The sequence below is a fragment of the Sciurus vulgaris genome, assembly GCF_902686455.1.
Source record: "Sciurus vulgaris genome assembly, chromosome: 6".
Lineage (NCBI taxonomy): Eukaryota > Metazoa > Chordata > Mammalia > Rodentia > Sciuridae > Sciurus > Sciurus vulgaris.
The window spans coordinates 121,209,189-121,233,228 of record NC_136466.1 but is presented as its reverse complement, the minus strand read 5'-3'; the positions used below and the strand labels follow the sequence as shown (position 1 = coordinate 121,233,228).

Here is a 24,040-nt window from a genome sequence, read left to right as displayed (position 1 = left end):
GTCACCAGCCCGCACGACGTGCGGGAGGGGCAAGGCCCGCGCTCCGCCCCCGTACGCCCTGGGCTCCTCCCCCAGAAGGGAGCAGAGCGTGGAGCCCAGGGGCCGCCGGAAATTGTAGTCAGCAGCTGGAAGAAAGCCTCGACTTGGGAGCGACGGGTCCCAGAAGGCACCGCGCCACCGAGTCTGACAGTTTTGATTGGCAGGCTTAGAGTTGAGTGGGGTCCCTCGTCGCCATCCACAAGAAGCTGGCGGAGAAGCTGTGTGGTACTCTAAGCGTAAGGTTTAAGTTATTTGATGTGAGTAAGCCTCCTCTATTAGGCCAGGTTCTGGGATCGCTGACATGCAGAGAAGTTTTCTTTCACGTGTCTCTTTCCTATTTCCCTGCAGATTGCGGGGTGGAAAATTCAGGATTTGGGGAAAAGGAGCTTGCTCCTTTGCGGGATTGCGTTTCTCCTCTGCTTGCTGCATAGAAAGGAACTCCGAAAACGGAATTAGCCTCTAGTTCCACTAGGGCTTCTGATTCCTTTACTTCCCTTTGTGCTTCATCATTCATTTCCTATACACTTTTTGAGCTCCAGCTGCGTATAGGACACTGCTCGAAATTCACGCTTATATATTAGAAACTGCTCTCAAAGCAACCAAAAGCTCAAAAACGTTGTAAATGTGGTAATAGTTATATATTGGATGTTGTAATAGGACAGTCAACCCGACTGTAATCTCCATGAATAGATCTGCGTCTGTTTGACCTTCCAATGTAATGGCTCTCAGTTTTAAAATTTTCAATGTGCACTCCATATATTTAAAAAGAGTCTCTTCCTGTCATTACTGAAGGAGACTTTTTGTTGAGCACTTAATTGTGTGCATTCCCCTTTTTTTATTATATTGCAGTTTGTGTTTTTCAAAGTGATTTCCACATAATTTTTATTTTCTATTTATTTTTTGGTAGCAGGGATTGAACCCAGGGGCACTTAACCACTAAACCACATCCCCTGTCCCCTTTTAATATTTTATTTAGAGACAGAGTCTCGCTGAGTTACTTTGGGCCTCGCTAAATTGCTGAGACTGGCCTTGAACTTGCCATCCTCCTGCCTCAGCCTCCTGAGCCGCTGGCATTACGGACATGCGCCACCGCGCCCGGCTATTTTTGATGAAACCATATGAAGTCAATAGGGGGAGTATGATTACCTTATTTTACATTTGAGGAAATCCAATCTCATAAAGACTAGAGGTATTTGCCCAAAGTGTCTGAAATTAGGTGGAACCCGGTTACTCTATCAAAATAAGACACCAGGCCAACTCCTGTGAACTCTCTGTGTTGACATCCTCCTAGTCCATTGCCTTCATTGGTCAATAGACAGGTTAGCAAGAAGGTACTAACTCAGTCATTCTAACTACAATTTAAATCAATTTTACTTTTTAACGACAATCTAAAATAATATACAGAGGACAAAAATATTAAGTTAAAAGATTAAATCTTTGACATGAATTTTAAAATAAACTTTGTCTGGGTTGGAGGTGTAACTCAGTTGTAGAACACTTGCCTACCCTGCCGAAGTCTGGGTTGGATCCCTACCACTGAGGAAGGGTGGGGGGAAGACTATATTCAAATTAACAATCAATGACATACAGTAAGTAAAACTAATTTTATTTTTTCCACTTCTGTGAGTTTCCTGGGACATAAGGATAGGACAGCTACTTTGAAAACAAAATGACAGAACCAAACCAAAACTTAACTTGTAAAAATCCTGAAAAATACAGGAAGTAGAAAAAAAGTGAAAATGTTATGTATAATTTTATTATGCTGGAATAACAGAACTTTTTTGTTTTAATAATGCATGGTTTTACATACTTAAAGTCATGCTATTCATAGTTTTTTTCATAAATACAATAACATAGAAAGCACTTGTGACTGTAAGTGTAGCTCACTGGTAGAGTAAGTTCCTGGCATGTACAAGCCTTTAGGTTTGTATAAACAAACAAAACCACTTTTTCAAGTAATTTTACATACTCTGGATAATCAATATTCACAGCTACTGCAGAAGATTTCATCTTGTGAATGCAAGTGTTTACTATTAAATCATTCCTATGCCATTTGTCATGTAAAAAATTGTGTCATATACATTTTATTGCATTCATGAAAAATATTTCTATATCCCTTAGTATAGCGTTCTAAGAATGAGATTATCTAGTCAAACTATATGAACATTTTAGTCTTTGGATATATATCTTGACAGATTAATTTCAAAAACAATTGAATCAATTTTCATTTTCACCAGCACAATATGAAAAAATACCATTTCACTTTATTCTTGCTATTTTTATGTTTCTCTTTCCAAACTAGAAATAATTGTATTTATTATTTTTAATTATTCAAGTAATACTTGAATATCGCAAAAAAAACCCCACAAAAACCAAAACAGATACTAAAAGATATTGTAGAAAGTGAAAACACTATATAGAATTCACATCTATTAACATAATGGTGTGTATTTTCCAAGACTTTTGGATACATAAAACTCTTCTAACTTCCTGTTACTTACTCAACTACATATTCTTGGCATCTTTTAATGTTAATGAACAAAATCTACATAAATTTTAAGAGGCAGAAAGTATTCAATAGTCAATTGTATGAACATATGATAATTAATATAATCAATCCTTAATAGAATACATTTTTATAGTTTCAAGGTTTGTTTTGAATAAAAATGAAACACCTGGCACAGTGGTGCATGCCCTTGGGAGGCCAAGGTAGAAGGATTGCGAGTTCAATGCCTGTCTCAGCAAAATCGAATTGCTAAGCAATTCAGTGAGAGCCTGCCTCTAAATAAAATACGAAATAGGGCCGAGGATGTGACTCAGTGGTCAAGTGCCCCTGAGTTCAATCCTCATGCCCCCCCCCCAAAAAAAGAATCTACTATGAATTATATTACCAAGGGTAGATTAAATCATTTCTCAAAGTCTAAATTTTCTTATTTGGTATGTTATAAACATCTAATGGGTAAATTTATAAACATCTAATAAGTTATAATATAGTTGCCCAAGTTCTAGTTTTACACAAGTTGCAATAATAAATGAAGTGTAGTACGTTAGAAAGCCTCTGGCCCTATAGTGTGTATATATTTCTCTTGCTGCTCTAACAACATAGGTTTTTTTTTTTTTTTTTCCTTGGGATTTTGAAATGAAGTTTAGAATTGTCTGCAGGGCTGAGTTTTTTTTTTTTTTTTTTTTTCCCCCCCAGAGACTGTGGTTAAAAAGTTTTCCCTTTTCTAACTTCTATAGGTTGCCCACATTCCAATTCATGGCCCCCACATTGCTCTGACCTCCACTTGCATGGTCATATTTTATTCTTTCTGACACTTCTTAAATAAGTGCAAATTATTTATATTGATTGTTTTAAAGGGAGCACCTTAATACCCAATGACTTTGGCCATTTAGAATTCACCCGGGAGTTGGAAGAAAGCAAGAAAGTTCATTAAGTCACTAAGACTTCATGTCAAAAAATTCATGCCCTGAACTTAACTTTCTTTACTTACAGAAAAGCTCCTCTGCCCCTTATTCAGTCTCTTTATTCTTATTTTAGGTCCTAATAGCTTAAAAATAAGCATTATTTAACTTAAAACATTTTGGAAAGCATTGTCTTCCTTGTCCAAAGTCAAGAGTAGATTCTCTCCTTTAGTTAGACTGATACCTGTGGTGAGGTAAATGTTTCAGGACATCTAGAGACCTGGATTCCTCAAAAGTCACTTTGTTTTCCCCTTATTTTCTATTAAAATTATAATAATCCAGGGAGACTGAGTCAGGGGGATCATAAGTTCAAAGTCAGATTGAGCAATTTAGTGGGGCCCCTGAGTTCAATCCCTGGTACCAAACCAAACCAAAACAAAAAACCATCCAACTAATGACAGGTCCAGTTAGCAGTTTGGCATTTATTTCCAGAAATGGTATCTTACTGAACTTTTTTTTTAAAGTTGTAGATGGACTTAACTTTATTTTATTTATTTATTTTTATGTGTTGCTGAGGATCAAACCCAGTGTCTCATGTGTGCTAGGAAAGCACTCTACCACTGAGCCACAAGCTCAGCCCTGAGCATTGCTTTGTAACCTACTATTCCTTTTTTTTTTTTTTTTTTTGGGGGGGGGGGGATTGAACCCAGGGCCTTGTGCATGACAGGCAAGCACTCTGCGAGCTAAGCTATATCCCTAGCCCTGTAACCTTCTATTCTAATGCATTGCCAGTATGTTAGTGTATCAACAAATATCCTTCGACATAATTTTAGATAACTAGTTTGTATTATCAGTGAATGTATTCTGATTTAATCATTCCTCTCAAATGGTTATTTAAGTATTTTTATTTCTTTTCTTTAATAAACAGCCCTTGTGTGATGAATATCCTTGTAGAGTTTACTATTTGGTTCCAGTCTCTATACTGCCATTTATTAGTAGCTTAACCTTTGACAGATTACTTCTCTGCGCTTCTTTGTCTGTAATGTGGGCATAACTAAGCATCTACTTTCTAGGTCTGCGTATTAAAATAGAAGATTCATGTAAAGATCTTAAATAGTATCTGACACATCTACACAACAAACGTTTACTCGTATGTATGAACACAGCTATTTCTTTACAACCTGTCTTTGTAAAGATAAGAAAACTTAGGTCACTAAGCTAGCTAGTAGCAGAGGCAAGTAGAAGTGGTCCTTTAAACCTTTCCACCCTTGCTGTTGCTTTGGGGTAGAGCGCCGGCAAGTTAAAGAACTTGAAAAATATTCATGGTAAGGAGGGTTGACTGATGGGAATAAGACTGTAATATCCCCATTCTCTGCGTTACGAGACCCGTAAATAAGCAGTTAATATCTAGAATAGGGAAGATAAAATAGAACCGTTCTGACTTCAGTTTCAGGCAATCCAGGAGACAACTGATTTTCCTGTTTGGGGCAACGCGGACCTATTGTTGCCATAGTTACAGATTCAGCTAGTCCGGGCTCCAGAGTCTACGTACTGCGCATGCTCGCATTGCTGATTTGACTGCCCGGCGCCTTTGGGTTCAAAGAGAAAGCTCCTCCTACTCCTTCCCGCCGTTCGCCTATCGCCTTCTTCTTTTGCCTATCACATGCGCACTGGGAATCTGTGACGCAATATTAGCGCGTCCGTGTCGTTTGGATTCGCGACGCTGAAGATGGCGCGTTCCTAGAAGCCGCTTTCGGCATCAGTAGGCGGCAGCGTGTGGACTGGCAGTGTGGGGCGCGGGACCAACCGACGCCACTTCGTATTGAGAAGTGGGAGTGGGAGGGCCTGGCCATTCCGGACCGAACCAAACGGTGAGGCCCAGGCCCGAGGGCCGCAGAATGCACGCGAGTGGAAGGGAGGAGTGGGTTGGGCAGCCGAGACCCGGGTACTGAGGGAAGAACGTGGAGCTACCGAGAAATGAAGGGTAGAGCAGTAGCGAGGCGAGGGCGGCATGCAGGCTTGGCTCTGTGTAACCCCGGGAATCCCTGGGGAACAGGGCGGTCACCGAGTTAGCCGGTCATCAGAAAGCGTGGAGGAAAATCAGGGTGGGGTGTTACAGACTTGTGTGCCAGGCAGAGCGGAGCCGAGGGTACCCGTTGTGGCTGCGATTGCGGGCCTGGGTGCTATATTTGCCCTTGGGGGATAAGTGATGCAAATTTTGAGAGAACGTAGTTATCTTTAGTATAAAATTAATATATATGGTTATTGCATGCCCAGGCTTGCTGGTAATAGCAGTACTGTGAAATCTTTAAACATTAGACTGTGCTTTGCCTTTAATGAAAAAGTGAAGGAAGTTATGCATTTTCTGAGAGGAGTTTCATCCTGAGGTATGGCCGCCAGTGTCCAAGCCCAGCGACTCCTGCAGCTTTATGTTTGGGGATATTTATGATTCAGCAAAACTATTTTGAGGCCCATTGCATTTGTCATTTTTCTTTATTTTGTGAGATGGTGGTGAATGAGAGAAGTAATCTGATCTAAGTGATTTGGCTAAATAGGAAGGACTGGTAGTTTGCCTTCTGGTGCCAAGGTTGCAGTTGACATACCTCTTCCTTACCGCAATTTAAACAAGCTCAGTTATAGTGTGGTAGTGCCCTTGAGGTTTGGTTGTTCTTCAGAATGAAGTCAGGAAGAGCAGTTCGCAGCCTTTCGTGAGCCCAACCCACCCCATGGTTACGGATTTCCCTCCTCAATTTTCGCATTAAATTTTACTTGCTCAGTACAGAAGCTTCAGATTAAGGATAGAGTGACTTCACTATACGATACAACCATTGCATGACATCTTTTTTTACATCTTTCTTCACTGAGTTTGGTGAAATTAGAAAATTTCTCCCTATTTTTTGTGATAGAATTGCAGGAAGTTTTTGGATGGAACCTAGTACTAATAGTGGAAACATAATGGGTTATAATATATGGCAATGGGTTGTGGCCATATATTAATAGTTTCAGGGTAAGAAGGGTATTCTTTACCATGGTTACATTTCCTAAAGTTAAAGAGGATACTCATTACAAATGAATTTGGTTGTGGTAGTATGATTGGAGGTTCTAAACAAGTATGTAAAGATTATTTGTTAATTAGAAAAAGCTTTATATTTTGTCATCTTATGAATGTATTTACAATCAGAATCAAACCAGAAGGTTAAATAATCCTTGTGGGCATATGACATTTAAAATATACAGAAGATTTTTGAGAAAGGCAGTTTTAGTTGCATTTTGACTTTTGTAAGTATGTGTGTGTATTTAACGTGTGTGTATTTAACCTTATTTCTATTTTAGTATTATTGGTACTAGTATTCTTTTTTTTTTATCTGCATCAGATGGGCATTGTAGGTTAATTACAAAGTGTTTTAGGGAATGACCAGACAAATTCAGTTCAGTTCAAGTGTGTCTGAAGTGTCATTTGTTTTTTTAAATATCAGACTGATTACAGGTAATTCCACAGAGTTTAAGCTGAATTAGTGTTGCACAACCTTGCTATCAAAATGTTATTTATTGCATCACCTGGGAGTTAGAAACTTAAATCTCAGGCCCAACTTGAAAGCTACTGGATCAGAATTTGCATTTTTGCAAGATATCCAGATGATAGGAATGCTCATTGAAGCTTGAGATACACTACTTTGGTTGGTGAAAGATGAAGAACACAGAGATCAGGCACAAGCCTCCATGAAAATTATAACATTTTAAAAATTGAGGTGATTTTATCCTGATTAGCAGGTCTCATTCCTCTGGTTGAAGAATCTGTGAATCTGGGACCTGGAAATGGTAAGTGACTTTAAGGTCCCACATACCTAGATGCATAACCCAGGTTCTGAACTCATTCCAATATTTTTCTTTTACTGGTCACTGCCAGAATTCATTATATTTAACTGAACCAAAGTATTCATGAATGTAAGCTAGGTATTCATTCAACAGTAGACATTTTTTGATTATTGGACAGGCAGCCTAATAATCCTGTGTTCCTAATAACTGATCCTGTTTCTGACAGTGGCCTAATATCCCACAACTTTTCCTCCTTATTCTTTACTAGATAATATTCTCTTCTACTTCAGAGAGGATGTCCGTTGGGCAGGATGTCTCTTGCTTTTTTATTTATTTTTTCTCCCCTCCTACAAACATGCCTGCCTGTCTCTAATTATGTTCTAAATTTTCTGTCCTTAGGGACAGTGTTTTCTCCCTGTATTAGTTTATGAAGGCTGCCATAACAATGTACCAGACTCAGTGGCTTAAACAACAGAAACTTATTTTCTCACAGTGGATCTGGAGGTTGAAAGTCCAAGGTCAAGGTGCAGATATGGTTTCCTATGAGGTGTCATCTGTCCTTGGCTTGCAGATGGTCACCCTCTTGCTCTTCACATGATTGTCCCTTTGTGTACATGCTCCCCTGGTGTCACTTCTTATAAGGACCCAGGTTGTATTAGATTAGGGACCCATCCTAACAGCCTCCTTTTATCTTATTTACCTCTTTAAAACCCTTATCTCCAAATACTGAGGCTGCTGTGGTTAGGATTTCAACATGTGAATTTTGGGGAAACAGTTCAGTCTATAACACTTAGTTATCCCTCTTTCACTCTTAACTGGCACTAATTTGCTAGGATTTAAGCACACTTAAAGTCTCTTATCTTAAATATATCTTCTTCACCCTAGATTCTTCTTCAACTTTATCTGTAATTTCTGTAATTATTTCCTTTAACTATATATTTTTTTTAATATTGAGGATTTAATCCAGAGGTGCCTTACCACTGAGTTACATCACCAACCCTTATTTTTATTTTTATTTTTTTTGAAGATGGGTGTCTCATTAAGTTGCTAAGGGCCTTGCTAAGTTGCTGAGGCTGACCTTGAACTTGTGATCCTCCTGCCTCAGCTTCAAGAGTCTCTGGGATTATAGACTTGTGCCACCGTGCCCAGCCTCTCTTAACCTTTCTTGAGAAAGTTGTCTTTATTCATTTTTTTTAATCTCCGTATTACTTTTTTTACCCCAATATTTTGAAGTATGGTCATCTTTTGCAGTCACTGAATTTGATGGGGTGGTGGTCACCATTGACCTCACTATTGCTAAATCTAGTAGCGTCTTTTTAAGCATTTGTCATTTTAACTACTCTCTCCTCCTTGAAATCTTATACTTCTGGGACATATTCTCAGTATTTCCCTCTATTATATTAATCAATTTTTTTTGGTTTATCTTTTTTCTCTGAATACTTCATGTTTGTTATACTCTGGGTTACTATCTTCTGCTCTCTTTTCCCTTTGCCTACTTTCTATGAATGGTCTTATCCCTGGTGACATCAACTATCTTTATTTTGATGATTCCCAAATTTCTTGTCATTTTAGTACAGATGGATCTTCAACTTTGTTGCATTGTGATGATCTTAAGATACTTTAAATTTATGTCAGAAAAATTATGTATCTCAAGAATGAGGTTCTCTTCCTTGGGTGACCCTTTTATTCCTGAATCACTTGGAAAAACCCAAGATGTGAATTCTTTGCTGTTATTACCTTGTGTGCTACCCTTCCTTTTGAATTCTTCCGCTACCTAATTACCAAATTTTGTTTTATCTCATTCCTCTGGTTCTTCTCCCCTGCTGCTCCTATATTGGTTCAAGCTATCATTTATCTGAACTTTTTAAATTCTTTTTGTGTCTTTAGGGATTGAATCTAGGGTCTTTGGCTGTCTACTGAGCTATATCCACAGCCCTATCTTGACTCTGTTATAAACCTTCTAAGTAATTTCTGGCTACAAAGCGTATATTCTATCCCTTTTTTACTCTGCCTTTTTCTGCATGGAGATTGTGGTGGAGTTTTGGAAACCTTCCCTGCAAACTGTCAGATTAAAATCCATACTACCTAATTTAGGGAGAACGGACCTTAGTGATTTGGATCTTGCTTGCTTTTCTCACCTTCTGCTCACTACTTGCCTCCCATCCTTAAGTCATGCTGAACTATTTATAGCTCCTCAAAAGTACTGAGGTATTAAGATTCACACCTCGATATGCCTACAAATGTATCCATCACCTGTCTGACAAACACCCATATGCACACTCATCAGGACTCAGCTGAAATGGTACTTTTCTACTCTTCTTGAAAGACTTTATCAACCTCCAGAGAGTGAGTTAGGTCCACCTCTTACCTTCTTCCATAGCAGCTTATATTTGCCTTTATACTATATTGTAATTATTGTCTTTTTCCTGTAGTCTTGAGTGCAAAGATTTCCTTATTTTCAGTGCCTGACCTATAGATACTGCTAGATTGTTGATTACTGTGAATGTAAATTGAGTAACTAAAGTTGAAAGAAGGTAGATTATTATATCCTCTGGGGATTGTTAGACTGAATAGTCTTGAAAGGAAGAGTCTTGGGTACTTTTTGTGGTTTTACACAACTATAAGCAGAGATTGGAATTTCCTTGTAGAATTCATTTATTTCATAATTATTCATCACTTTCATATGTAATTCATCACTTTCATATTCTAGATTCTAGGACATGAATTTAAACAAATGGAAGTCTTTGGTCTCTGAACCATAAATTCCAGTCAGGAAAGTCTATACTATAAACACAGTATACATAGTAGAATGTTAGATAGTTAATAGTGTTATGCAAATTAAGAAGGCAATCAGTACCAGAAAGTTTCTGGGTTGAGGGATCAGCTATTTTAGATTGGCCATTAGGGAAGATCTTTTAGTAGAGAGCAACTTGAGCAGAGTCTAGAAAGAAATTAAAGAGTGAGACATGTTTATATCTAAAGGAAGAACTTTCTAGCCAGAGGAAACAGACCATACAAGGGAAGGATAACATATGTTTGTTTATTTCACTTTACTGTGGACAACTCCAAGGTTATTCAACAGTCTTGACTTGTCTCCTCCTCCTTCAGAGAGAGGAATTTCTTTGTTTCTTGTACCAGATATGAAACAGCTGAGTCACAGGAGACATAGATATTTGTGTTGTTCTCCAGCATACAATACACACAAATAAACATACTTAATAATTTCTTTACACAGCAGGATTTCTCTCCAAAGTAGTTATACTGTTGCCTAAGAATTTCTGTATCTACTTCCCAGCACTGTATATTTTTGGATTTTCTAATTTTCACCAGTCCCGTGATGATAAAGTAATATTTCAACATTTGTTTTTTAAATCCCTCATAGTCACCATCTCTTTTTGATAATTGTTAGCCTTTTGGTGGTTCCCTTCTTTAAGTCATCTATATCTTTGTCCAGTATTCTGTTTCTTATGTTGATTCACAAAGATACCTTGCATATAATAACTATTTATTTTAGTTATTTAAAAATCTCTTATTTTTACTTTGTCAACTTTGCAGATGGTATCATCAGTGACTCCATTAATTTTGGTCTTCAGTTCTAATGGACAGAAGATTGGTTTTGGTGTTTTGATTTCTTAAGTCTAGAGCTAAAAAAAAAAAATCAGTTAATTTCATTTGTATTAATGGACAGTACTGTTGCCAAAGGCATATGGTAGTCTCTAGTTAGAATTGGGTTGGGATGGGAGACTTGCATTTTAAGTTCCAGAAAAGCCACTAATGATCCTACAGCTTTAGAAAAGTCAGTTTATTTTTCTCTTTGGGTTTTGTTTGTTTGTTTAATACTGGGGATTTAATTCAGGGCTTCACATATGCTAGACAGGCTCAATATACCTATCCTATAGTTTACCTTTTTCACCTCTGTTGGGACTAATGACACGTTAACTAACTCAGGCTGACTCCTTACTTCCTGGCGAGTGAGCAAGATCAAGGCCTCAAAGGCGGTTTCAATAGTTAATGACGATGAACCGGACCACCGTCAGGGATTGGTTAACAGTAGTTCCCCGAACGTGATCAGCTTGTGCTTGCCATATAGTCTTATGGGAGTCTCGCCTGCGTGAACACCCCATTCCTTGCTGACCTTTAAGCTGATTGGTTCCCGCCAAGCCCCCACCCTATATAAAAGCTGTGTGATTTCCTCAATAAACGAGTTCCTGCTGTGACGGGTCTCCCTGACAGCGTCTGATTGTCCTCCGCACAGAGGGCTGGGAGCGGGCGGTCAGTCGGCCTTACCTATCCCGGTCTGACCTTGTTGGGGAGTGTCCCCTTCCCTTGTCACTGGTCGAGAAGAGCAAGGGGGCTTAAGACCCCAACACACCTCTTTGAGTCACAGTTTCTTGATCAGTAAAACAAAGTGCTTTAACTCGAATACTTGCTGTTTAGCTTTTTATTCTTGTTTTTTGTACTGAGGATACTTAACACAGAGGTGCTTTTACACTACTCTTTACAGAGGTACATCCCCATCCCCCGCCACCACCTTTTTTTTGTAATTTTTTTATTTTGAGACAGGATCTTGCTAAGTTGCTGAGGCTGTCTTTGAATTTGCAATCCTCCTGACTCAGCCTCTGAGATTATAGGCTCTTCTTTTACTTTTGTGTGTTTGTGTGTGTGTGTGTGTGTGTGTGTATGTGTGTGTTCTGGGGTTTGAACCCTGGGGTCCTCTACAACTGAGCTACAGCCCTTGTTATTTTTCTGAGGCAGGGTCTTGCTAACTTGCTTAGATGGAACTTGAACTTCTAACTGCTTTAACCTCCTCAGTTGCTGGTGTTACAGGCATTTACCACTGTGCCTGCTTGCAGTTTAAAGAACTGATATAGGTGGCTCCAAGGTGATAGAATTTTGTGTTTTTTGATACTGGGGTTGAACCCAGGGCCTTGCATGTGATAGACAAATGCTCTGCCACTGAGCTATATCCAACTCTTTAAAACAAAACAAAACAAAACAAAAAAACATTGAGATGGGTTCTTGATAAGTTGCCAGTGCTGGCTTTGAACTTGTGATTTTCCTGCCTCAGCCTCTCAAATGGTTAGGATTACAGGCATGTACTACCATGCCCGGTACATAGAAGTTATTTTAGTGATGAAATGTAGAATGTTTATTTTTTATTCTTTTTAGACAATATACATGACAGTAGAGTATACTTTGACATAGTATACATACATGGAATATAACATTATAATTTGGATCTCATTCTTCTGGTTATACATGAGGTGGACCTTCACTGGTGGTATATTCATATATGAGCATAGGAAAGTTATGTCCAATTCATTTTGTCTTTCCTATTCCCATCTCCCCATCCTTCCCTTCATTCCCCTTTGTATAATCCAGTGAACTTCTGTCCCTAAACCTCTTTATTGTGTGTAAGCTTTTGCATATCATAGTTTCCAGCTCTATCCATTTACTGGCAAAAGTCATAAAGTCATTCTTTTTTATGGCTAAGTAATATTCCATTTTGTATACATGCCAAATTTTCTTTATCCATTCATCTGTTGAAGGGCACCCAGGTTGGTTCTATAACTTAGCTATTGTGAATTGAACTGCTATATACATTGATGTGACTGCTGATGTGGCAACATCACTGAAGTATGCTGATTTTAAGTCATATAAAATATGACTTTGGGTATATACTGAGGAGTGAAATAACTGGGTCAAATGGTGGTTCCATTCCAAGTTTTCTGAGGAATCGCCATACTGCTTTCCAGAGTGGTTACACCCATTTGCACAAGCAATGTATGAGTCACCCTTTTTCCCCACATCCTCACCAACATTTATTATTACTTGTATTCTTGTAATTGCCATTCTGACTGAGTGAAATGAAATCTCAATATAATTTTGACTGGAGTGAAATGAACTCTCAGTATAGTTTTGATTTGCACTTTTCTAATTGCTAGTAATGTTGAACATTTTTTCTTGTATTTGTTGACCATTTGTATTTCTTCCTCTGTGAAATGCCTGTTCAGTTCCTTTGCCTGTTTATTGACTGGGTTATTTGGTTTTTTTGGTGTTAAGTTTTTTGAGTTCTTTATATATCCTGGAGATTAATGCTCTATCTGAGATGTAGGTGGCAAAGATTTTCTCCCATTTTGTAGATTCTCTCTTCATGTTTTTGATTGTTTCTTTTGCTGTGAAGAAGTATTTTAGTTTGATACCATCCCATTAATTGATTCTTGATTTTACTTCTTGTGCTTTAGGAGTCTTGTTGAGGGAGTTGGTTCCTAAGCCTACATGATGGAAAGTTGAGTTCTTTTAGTAGGTGAAGGGTCTCTGGTCTAATGCCTAGGTCCTTGACCCACTTTGAGTTTTGTGCAGGGTGAGTTGTAGGGGTTCAATATTATTCTGCTATATATGGATTTCCAGTTTTCCCAGCACGATTTGTTGAAGAGGCTATCTTTTCTCCAGTGTATGTTTATGCTGCCTTTGTTTACTGTGAAATAACCATATTTATGTGTTTCTGTCTCTGTATCTAAGTGTAGAGTGTTTTTAGTTGTAGGCATTGAGTATACAGCTCATACATCATTTCACAAGTGGATTATTTTAAATGCATTGACTCTTTAGGCTGGTCTCGCAAGACTGAATTTCTTATAATATGTAAGGATAGAGGCAGTGACTTCCTGGACCAGTAATTGGAAACTCTTGATCAAAGCTGTCTATATTTGGAGAGGACTGATGATCCTTTGCACTTCAGCAAAAGCTTTTTGATTAAAAGGCCGCTGCCACAGAGGCCTGGAAGTCTTTTCTCCTTGTCACTACTACTGTCCACACTGTCGCAGTTGCCTGGAGGTTTGCTGCCTCTGTGCTGCCTCAGACGCCTGGCTGCCCTCTACACGGCTGCCACTCCCACCAAAGCTGCTGCCGCTCCCTGGAGGTCACCTGGAGGTCTTCTGTCTGTGTGCTTCTGCAGCTGAAGCCACAGCTGTCACCGCTGCCACTGCCGCTGCAATCCCCCCACCTGCTGCCAACGCCATCAAGGACTGCAGCTGCTGCTGACCCCCTGCCTGCTGCCATCGACCCACACCACTACCGCTTCCACCACTGCCCAGAGACTGGCTGCCAGGGAGACTCCAGGTTTGGTTGCACGTGGCTGTATCCATTTTGAGTTGCCAACCAGAGCCTGGGATTTGTTTAGGGTGCTGGTGGGTTTGCTGCCACTACCATCTTAGCAGGCAGCCTCCCATCTGGGGACACAGGCCAGGACCTGGAGGTTCAGTGTTAGGGTGCCTGTGAGTTTGGCTGCACCTGGGGTCTTCCTCCTGGGAGTGCTGGTTGCTACCATCTAGTTACTGCTTCTCGGGATTGCTCATCCCTGGTGGACTCTCTCCAAATGCTAGTGACATTGAGATCTTGGGACTGCAATGTGGCCGAACCCAGGACATCTGAGACACAAATTGGTGGGATAAGAGACTGGATCTGCCAGGGCTTGTCTGGGCCAGGCAGTCTTGGGAGAAGTCAGAGTCAGAGCTGAGAAGCTTTTGGACACTGGCAGAGACAATTGTTCAATTTTCCACTGAGATTTGTTTTTATTTTTTTTCTTCTCTGGCATCTCTCTCCACCTTATTTGGAACAGTGTTTTATATGCATCAGTTTGTTGAGGACAGTGATAGTACATGATGTTTTGCAGTTCTGCTATATATTCTTACATTTTTAATTTTTTCCCCTTATATGTATTCTTCCTTTTGCTTGTCTGTCTTCACAGATTCCCTTTCTACCTTTTCTCCACCTAACAGCCAGTCTCTGTTGGTTCCTCTTTCGCTCTTCCTGCAGATTTTTGCTTCTGGCTTCTCTCTTTCTCCCTCATGAACACCATGTCCTGCACTATTTCTTTTCTCTTTTTGGCCACTATTTGAGATTGTAAATCCTTTTGGCAAATTCTCTGTTTATGTTGTGGACAGTGATTGAACTCATCATTGCTGTTTATAGTGAGAGGACAGTGGACACCTGGGTGGAAGCTATTAGATTTGAGGCTGTATATTGTTTGCTCTGGGTGCTGTTGATATTGGTTTCCCTCATAAAGGTGGGATACTGGAAATCTTCAGGGACAATATAGGACTACAGGGTAGAATCTGTACTGCCTCAGATCAATACAGCTAGATGGGAAAATATGCAAGCAACATGAAAAAACAAGGGAACAATATGCCACAAACAAACCAAGATGCCCCAATAAGAGAATCAACTGACAATGCAGTAGAAGAAATGTCCAAGAAGAAGTTTAGAATGTACATAGTTAAACTGGTCTGTGAAGTAAAGGAGGGTATAAAGAGTGAAATCAAAGAGAAAATACAGGAAGTGAAAGATTACTTCAATAAAGAGTTAGAGATTATGAAAAAAAAAAACAAGCAGAAATCCTTGAAATGAAGGAATCAGTAAATCAAATTATAAATTCAATGGAAAGCATCACCAACAGACTAGACCATTTGGAAGACAGAACCTCAGGCAATGAAGACAAAATATTTAATATTGAAAACTAAGTTGACCATGCAGAGAAGATGGTAAGAATCCATGAACAGAACTTTGAAGAATTATGGAATAACATGAAAAGACCAAATTTAAGAGTTATCGGGGTAGAAGAAGCAAAGATACAAACCAAAGGAATGCAAAATCTTTTCAATGATATAATATCAGAAAATTTCCCAAACCTAAAAAATGAAATGAAAAATCAAATACAGGAGGCTTATAGGACCCAAAATGTACAAAATCACATCAGATCTACACCAAGAAACATTGTAATGAAAATTACTAAAATATAGAATAAGGATAAATTCTTAAAGACCATGAGAGAAAAAAAGCAAATTACAATACAGGAGAAAACCAGTTTTTATCTCAACCTATTTCTCAACCCAGACCCTCAAAGCTGGGAGGTCATGGAACAACTTAGTTCAAGCTCTGAAAGAAATGGGTGCCAACCAAGAATTTTATATCCAGCGAAATGAAGTTTCAGATTTGAAGATGAAATAAAAATCTTCCATGATAAACAAAAGTTAAAAGAATTCACAATTAGAAAATCTGCACAACAAAACATTCTCATCAAAATATTCCATGAGGTTGAAGTGGAAACAAAAAAAAAGGTGAAAACCAGCAAAGGGAGGAACTATACTAAAGGAATAGTCAAAGGAGAAACTAAAAGCCAGAGGGAAACCAAAATGACCAGGAATACAAGTCGTATCTCAGTAATAACCTTGAATATTAACGGCCTAAACTCATCAATCAGAAGACATAGACTTGCAGATTGGATTAATAAACTAGACCCAACAATATGTTTTCTCCAAGAGACTCACCTCAGGCAAAGACATCAACAGACTGAAGGTGAAAGAATGGGAAAAAAAACATCACTCACATGATTGTGTAAACAAGAAGGGGTTTCCATCTTCATATCAGATAAAGTGGGCTTCAAGGCAGAGTTAATCAGAAGGGACAAAGATCATTTCATCCTATTTCAGGGAATTACAACATCAACAGTACATAATGATCGTAAATATTTATTCCCCAACCAGTGGAGCATCTGTGTCATACAAACCCTCCTCCATTTCAAGAATCAAATAGACCACAACACAATAATACTGGGTAACTTTAACACGCCTCTTACCATTGGATAGATCTTCCAAACAAAAACTAAAAAAATGATAGAACTAAATAATACAATCAATAATTTAGACTTCCCTTAGTCTACCTACCGCAGGCAGGAAGGCAGGCAGGCAGGCAGTCAGTTCTTCCCGCTGTCCGACTGAGAGGCACCTGCTGAGTGGGAGGCAGGGCTCTTACTCCCTGTGAGGGATCTACAGTGACTGAGCCTGGGCGGAAGAGGCAGTGGCAGCTGGGGCCAGCGCATAAAGGACTGCTACAGAGTGATGTGACTGTTGTGGCAGGCCCAGAAGCTGAGTGGGTCCTAGCACTTGGCCCACTTTGCCAGCTCTTCTGAACTCCCCATCTTCACCACTGACCTGTGACCTCTGAGGCGACCTCAAGCACCCCTCCTCCCTTCCCTGCCCCTGCCCCAGGGGGCTGCTGCCACTGCCTCCGACCACGGCTCTGAAGAGAATCCACAGGAATTGAATGATTCTGCAAGGGACCCTCCAGCACAGTGTTCTGCTGGTCCTGTTGGAGGTATGTTTCAATGCCAAGCTACAATAATGAGGCCAAATGGCAGTCCCTATCAGGGTGGAGTTTGTTTCTTAATAGTTAATTTCCTAACGACTTATTCCTAAATACCACCTAAGGTTGCATTTACAAGAAAGAATTCATCATCCAAATATTAACAGTAATGGCAGCATTTGTCTTGATAATCTATGGTCGAAGTGGTCTCCAGCACTATTTTCTAAAGTATCCCAATCCAGATGATCCTTTAGTGCCTGAGATTGCTCAGATCTACAAAACAGAGAAAAGTACAACAGAATAACTGAGGAATGGACTTAGAAATATGGGATGTAATTAAATTATTGGGTAACCACACCTCATCTTCCCCTGATACAGCAGTGCTGCGTGTTGTACATACTTGGAACAACAAACTAGAAATACAGTTCTTCTGTACCAATGTTGCCTCCTAGCAGAGAAGTGTTTGTGTGACAAGCCAATTCTCCAGGTGTAACCTAGGTGTGAGACTAAAAAACTTTCCTTATTGACTTAAATTTGGGTAAACGGGCAAGGTGTGAGGAATGGTGGGTGGAACGTGGTGTATGCTTGGATGGGGTGGAGCTCCACTGACCTGTAGGAAATTATTTTTAAGTGGAATCCATTTAAATTCAAAACAATTATGAAAATTGAGGTGAAGAACATGAAGCTGTTTCTGTATTCATTTTATTCTGAAGGACCTACAACTTAGGTGAGAAGGATATGACCAACCATATTAAACTCTACCCACGTCCTATGTTTTAATTTTTAACTTTAACTGGTCAACATTTAAATGGATCAGAGCTATTAGTATATAAAGTGTGGTGGGCTCCTGACTTCTTTTACATCTCCCTGTTCCTTCAACCTTTGTCCTTTCAGCCCCTTTCTCCATATTCTTTGGTTTGTATGTGGTTTCTCAGTTAATATATAGCTAATAGCTATAAATACTTGTTTATATTTAAAGGCCCAATTGTTCCTCTGTAACTTGTACATTCAAGAATGATTAATCTGTATAATAAACTGATTACTACAGTCATTACATATTAAAAAGTAACAGACTTAACAGACATATATAGAATATTTCATCCATCAATGAGTGAATACAATTTTTTCTCAGCAGCACATGGATCCTTTTCTAAAATAGACCATATCTTATGCCACAAAGCAATTCTTAGTAAATACAAAAAAAAAAAAAAATGGAGATAATACCCTACATTCTATCAGATCATAATGGACTGAAGTTAGAAATCAATGATAAAACAAAAAAGCTACTCTTAACACCTGGACACTAAATAATACACTGTTGAATGGTGAATGGATAGTAAAAGAAATCAAGGATGAAATGAAAAATTACTCGAGAGGTAAATGAGAATACTGATTCAACATACCAAATTCTCTGCGATACTATGAAGGCAGTACTAAGAGGAATGTTCATTGCATTGAGCTCATTCATTAAAATAATACAAAGTCAACAAATAAATGACCTAACATTACATCTCAAAGCCTAGAAAAAGAATAAATCAACACCCAAAACAGAAGACAGGAAATAAAATCAGAGCTGAAATCAGTGAAATTGAAACAAAAGAAACAATTGAAAAAATTGACAAAACAAAAAGTTGATTCTTTGAAAAAGTCAATAAAATCGATAAACCCCTGACCACACTAACAAAGAGAAAAAGAAAATCCAAGTTACTAAAATAGTGTGAAAAAGGAAATAATCACAACGGACACAACTGAAATACAGAAGATAATTAGAAACTATTTTGAAAATGTATATTCTAATAAAATAGAAACTATTGAAGACATTGACAAATTTCTAGAGACATATGATCTACTTAAACTGAATCAGGAGGTAGTACATGATTTAAACAGAACAATTTTAAGTAATGAAATAGAAAACTCCATTAAAAGCCCAGCACCAGAAGGATTCTCAGCCGAGTTCTACAAGACCTTCAAAAAAGAATTAACACTAATACTCCTCAAATTATTCCTTGAAATAGAAAAGGAGGGAGTGCTTCCAAACTCTTTCTGTGAAGTTAATATCACCCTGATACCAAAACCAGACAGACACATCAGGGAAAGAAAATTTCAGACCGGTATCCCTGATAAACATAGGTGCAAAAATTCTCAATAAAATTCTGGCAAATCATATACAAAAACATATTTAAAAGATAGTGCAGCACGATTAAGTGGGGTTCATCCCAGGGATGCAAGGTTGGCTCAACATCCGGAAACCAATAAACATCATATCAATAGACTTAAAAACAAGAATCATATAATCATCTCAATAGATGCAGAAAAAGCATTTAACAAACTACAACACCCCTCATGTTCAAAATACTTGAAAAACTAGGGGTAGTAGGAATATAGCTCAATATCATAAAAGCTATATATGCTAAACCTAAGGCCAACATAATTCTAAATGGAGAAAAATTTAAAAAAACATTCCCTCTAAGAACTGGAACAGGGATGCCCATTTTTTTTTTTTTAAACCACTTTTATTCAACATTGCCCTTGAATTTCTAGCCAGAGCAATTAGAAGAAATTAAAGGTATACAAATAGGTAAAGAAGAACTAAAACTATCACTATTTGCTGATAATATGATTCTATATTTAGAAAATCAAAAAAATTCCACCAGAAAACTTCCAGAACTAGTAAATGAATTCAGCAAAGTAGCAGGATATAAAATCAATACCCATAAATCAAAAACATTCCTATACATCAGTACTGAATCCACTGAAAGAGAAATAAGGAACACTACCCCATTCACAATTGCCTCAAAAAAAAAAAAAAAAAAAAAAAAATCGGGAATTAATCTAACAAAAGAGATGAAAGACCTCTACAATGAAAACTACAGAACACTAAACAAAGAAATTGAAGAAAACCTTAGAAGATGGAGAGACCTCCTGTGCTCTTGGATAGGCAGAATTATTATTGTCAAAATGGCCATACTACCAAAATTTGTTATGTGAATTTAATGTACTTCCTATTAAAATCCCAATGACATTTTTCATTCTTAGAATTGGGCTATAGATTATGATTTAATTTACAGGAATTGAACTGTCTTTGAAAATCAGTGACAGCCAGGTGTGGTGCCATAGACCTTAAGTTAAAAGGGCTGGAGATGTAGCTCAGTACACTGGTGGGTTCAATCCCCAGTACTGGGGGGTTAGGGATGGGGGAAGCTAATACATCTTCCTCTCATTCCTTTTTTGGAAATGCTCCTGTAACACATGCTAAATACTATATATATATTACTCTTCCATTTCACCAAAAGGCAACTCTCTTTTAAGTTTTTATTTGCTCAGTGCCTATTCTTCAAGGGGAAAAATTGGAGCTTTCAAGTTCTCAGTGTCACTTTTGTGATGGTTTGCATCTGGCTATGTTTTTTCCTCTTTCTGAATATTTATCCTTTTTGAAATGTGGAGTACTGCAATGAATCACTAGGTAATTTCATTACTCATGTCACTCTGTTCTCGAACCAGTTTCTTAGTTTCCTTACACTAAATAAAACATAGCTTTCCCTTATTACATTTTATTAAATTCCTTTATATTTACTTTGACTAAAGTTCAAAAACATTCATAAATTCTCACATTTTCTTATGGTAGAGAGTACTTTTAGCAACATAGTATTTAATTATAGAAGAGTGACTGCTGTATGAAAGTTCTTTGTTGTGTTTTGCTTGAAGATGAATCCTATCTTTCTTGCTTTATCCTATTCTTTAAACTCTCATTTATTTCTTCTGTTCAAGAGCTTGATATTCTTTGCTGTATTGCCTTGAACCTTGGAAACCTTAACACTTCCAGATGATTGTTCTGGCTAATTGGCCACTGAGAATTCCCACTCTTCTCCCAGACCTCAAGGGGAAAGCATGCTTGGAGCACACTCTTTTTGTTTGTTTGTTTGCAGTGCTGGGGATTGAACCCAGAGCCTTGTGCTTATGAGGCAAGCATGCTACCAACTGATCTATATCCCCAGCCTGGAGCACACTCTTTGATGTGTGATATGTACTTCTTACCGTTGACTGGCACTGCAGATTACTCAAACAAAAAAATTTTTTTTTCCGTCTTTAGAAATGGTTTACTTAATAATGCATAAAGAAACAAGGTGATATGGTTAATGTCATGAAAAATACTTAGAAACTAAAGACATTATTGCCAACAAATACAAAATTATTTTTCTTTAATGTGATGGAAGTGTGCTATATATAAGGAAAATTAAAAGTAACTAATGTTGGAACTTCCTGTTTAGTTTGATTTTTTTCCTCCCCAGGCTATAAATATTTTATGAACACCAAATAGTAAGAATATTAAGTGCCTACGGAACCAGACTAGGTGTCTGTTAACAGACAAATGGATAAAGAAAATGTTATATACACACAGTGGAGTTCTACTCAGCCATAAAGAAGAATGACATTATATCATTTGCTGGTAGATGGAGGGACCTGGAGAACATCTTGCTAAGTGAAATAAGCCAGATTCAGAAAGTTGAGGGTTCAGTGCTCTCTCTTTTGTTTGGAAGCTACAGAGAGAAAAAGAAAAAGAAATTTTTAAAAAAGGGGATCTCACAAAAGTAGAAGATAGACCAATAGAGTAGAGGAAGAGTGAGGGAGTAGGGGGACCATGTAGAAGTACTAGGGAACGAAATCTACCATGTTATATTATGTTCATGTATGAATCTAGCACAATGAATCTTGTTTATATGTATAATTATGCACTAATTGAAATAATAATAATAGATGGGAAATCAGAATAATCCAAATGGGTTATAGGGTGGGAAAGGGAAGGTACTGAGAATAAGATTGTTCAAATTATATGCACATATGAATATGGCAAAATGAGCCCACTATTATGTATAACTATAAAGCACCACTACAAAAATTAAGTGCCTTGTGAAGATTATTTGTAGTTATACTGCTGTTTCATAATAAGACTCAGAGTTCCTCTTGAGTGAGGAAAATTGTTTCTAGGTAAACATTGCTATCTCAAATCTGGATACTGTGAGAGAAATGTTGCTGCTGTACTTTTGCTCCTAAGGACCAAATTCATAAGTTTTTATGATGATGCAATTAATGACCACATTGCCCACCTAAATATGGTATTATTTAATATATGTCCATGATTTCTTCATATGTGCTTAACAAGAGAAACATGATTTGAAGCTCTTAAGGAACTGGGATATCTTTAAAAACTTTTTTTAAATTTGATCTAACTAGTTATATGTGACAGTAGAATGCTTTTCGACTTCTTGTACACAAGAAACTGGGGTATCTTAAGAATAGGCAAGAGAAAGCAAGGAAGTAGCTCTTCTCCTTTTTGATGTTATATATCTTTTGTTGCATATTTTTTCCCTCCCAAATGAACCAGTCTTTGACAATCTTTTTGAAGTGTCATAGGAATGCATCAGTATCCCTGGTGTCATTATTGTGAGGGTATTTGGGCATATAATATATGGAAGCATCTTTAGCCAATCCCTAGGAAGTGTTATTGACATCTATTATATATGGACATGGGGATGCTAAACAACCTATAAAATGTGTACAGAGAAGAATTTTGTTTTTTTTTTTTTTTTTTTTTTTTTTGTCACAGGGCCTTTGTTGAGAAACAGAAGTGATCCAAATTGTGCAGTATGGATTTGAATGGGGCTGGCACCTTCAGAACCACTTTGGCTTATGTCGAAGTCTTATGTCCTTTTGTCTTGCTTTAATTTCTTGAATAAATGCTATTCCTTACCCTGTGTTAACATCAGTGGTGGTTGATACTCAAGCCATGTTTTCCTTTTCTTTAGTCACTTTTCCTTGTCTCTTGCTGAGTTTAATAGTTATGCCCTCAGAGCTCATTAAAAATAGTTTTATGGAGCTGCAATTCATAGACTATATTATTTACTTATTGAAAGTATACAATTCAGTGGTTTTTAGTATATTCAGAATTGTGCAGCCATCATTACAATCAATTTTGGAATTTTTTTTCTTTTCTTTTTTTTTTTTTTTTGCTTTTGGTACAGGGGGTTGAACCCAGGGGTACTTTTCCATTGTGTTAAGTCACCAGTCTTGTTTAAAAATTTTTTTATTTTGAGACAGGGTTTTGCTAAGTTGCTGAAGGCCTCACTAAGTTGCCAATGTTGGTGTTGAACTTAATTATATAGAAATATTTTCCTGTTCACAGTTACTGCACATTTTTCTCAGTCCTAGGCAACCACTTACCTACTTTTTGTTTTTATGAACTTGCGTGTTCTTCTTATTTCATATAAATAGAATCTTTTTTTTTTTTTGTGACTGACTTATTTTACTTAACATAATTTTTTCTTTTTCTTTTTTAACTGGTGATTGAATCCAGAGGCACTTAACCACTGAGCCACATCCCTGGTCTCTCTCTCTCGCTCTCTCTCTCTCTCTCTCTCTCTCTCTCTCACACACACACACACACACACACACACACATATGTATATGTATATTATTTTGAGACAGAATCTAGCTAAGGTGCTTAGGGTCTTGCTAAGTTGGTGAGGTTGGCTTTGAACTCATGATCCTTCTGCCTGAGCCACTGGGATTATAGGTGTGTGCCCGACCTGGGTTAGTTTTCAACATATACATTGAGGAAGAGTTTACGAACAGTCAGTCCACA

The 24,040-nt window shown here is 37.9% G+C and overlaps 1 protein-coding gene and 1 pseudogene across 2 annotated transcripts in view; both read left to right on the top strand.

The window, feature by feature from the left end:
• The first annotated feature begins 7,202 nt into the window (after nt 1–7,202).
• Nucleotides 7,203–24,040, top strand: part of IPO11 (importin 11) — a 192,766-nt gene continuing 175,928 nt past the window's right edge. Inside the window, exon 1 of the mRNA XM_079144443.1 lies at nt 7,203–7,263. Within this exon, the coding sequence (XP_079000569.1) occupies nt 7,261–7,263 (3 nt within the window). The 5' untranslated portion in view covers nt 7,203–7,260. The remainder of the gene's footprint in view (nt 7,264–24,040) is intronic.
• Nucleotides 14,614–17,721, top strand: LOC306663853 (ubiquitin-conjugating enzyme E2 D2-like; annotated as a pseudogene). Its single transcript has one exon. The product of its transcript is annotated as a ubiquitin-conjugating enzyme E2 D2-like (transcript).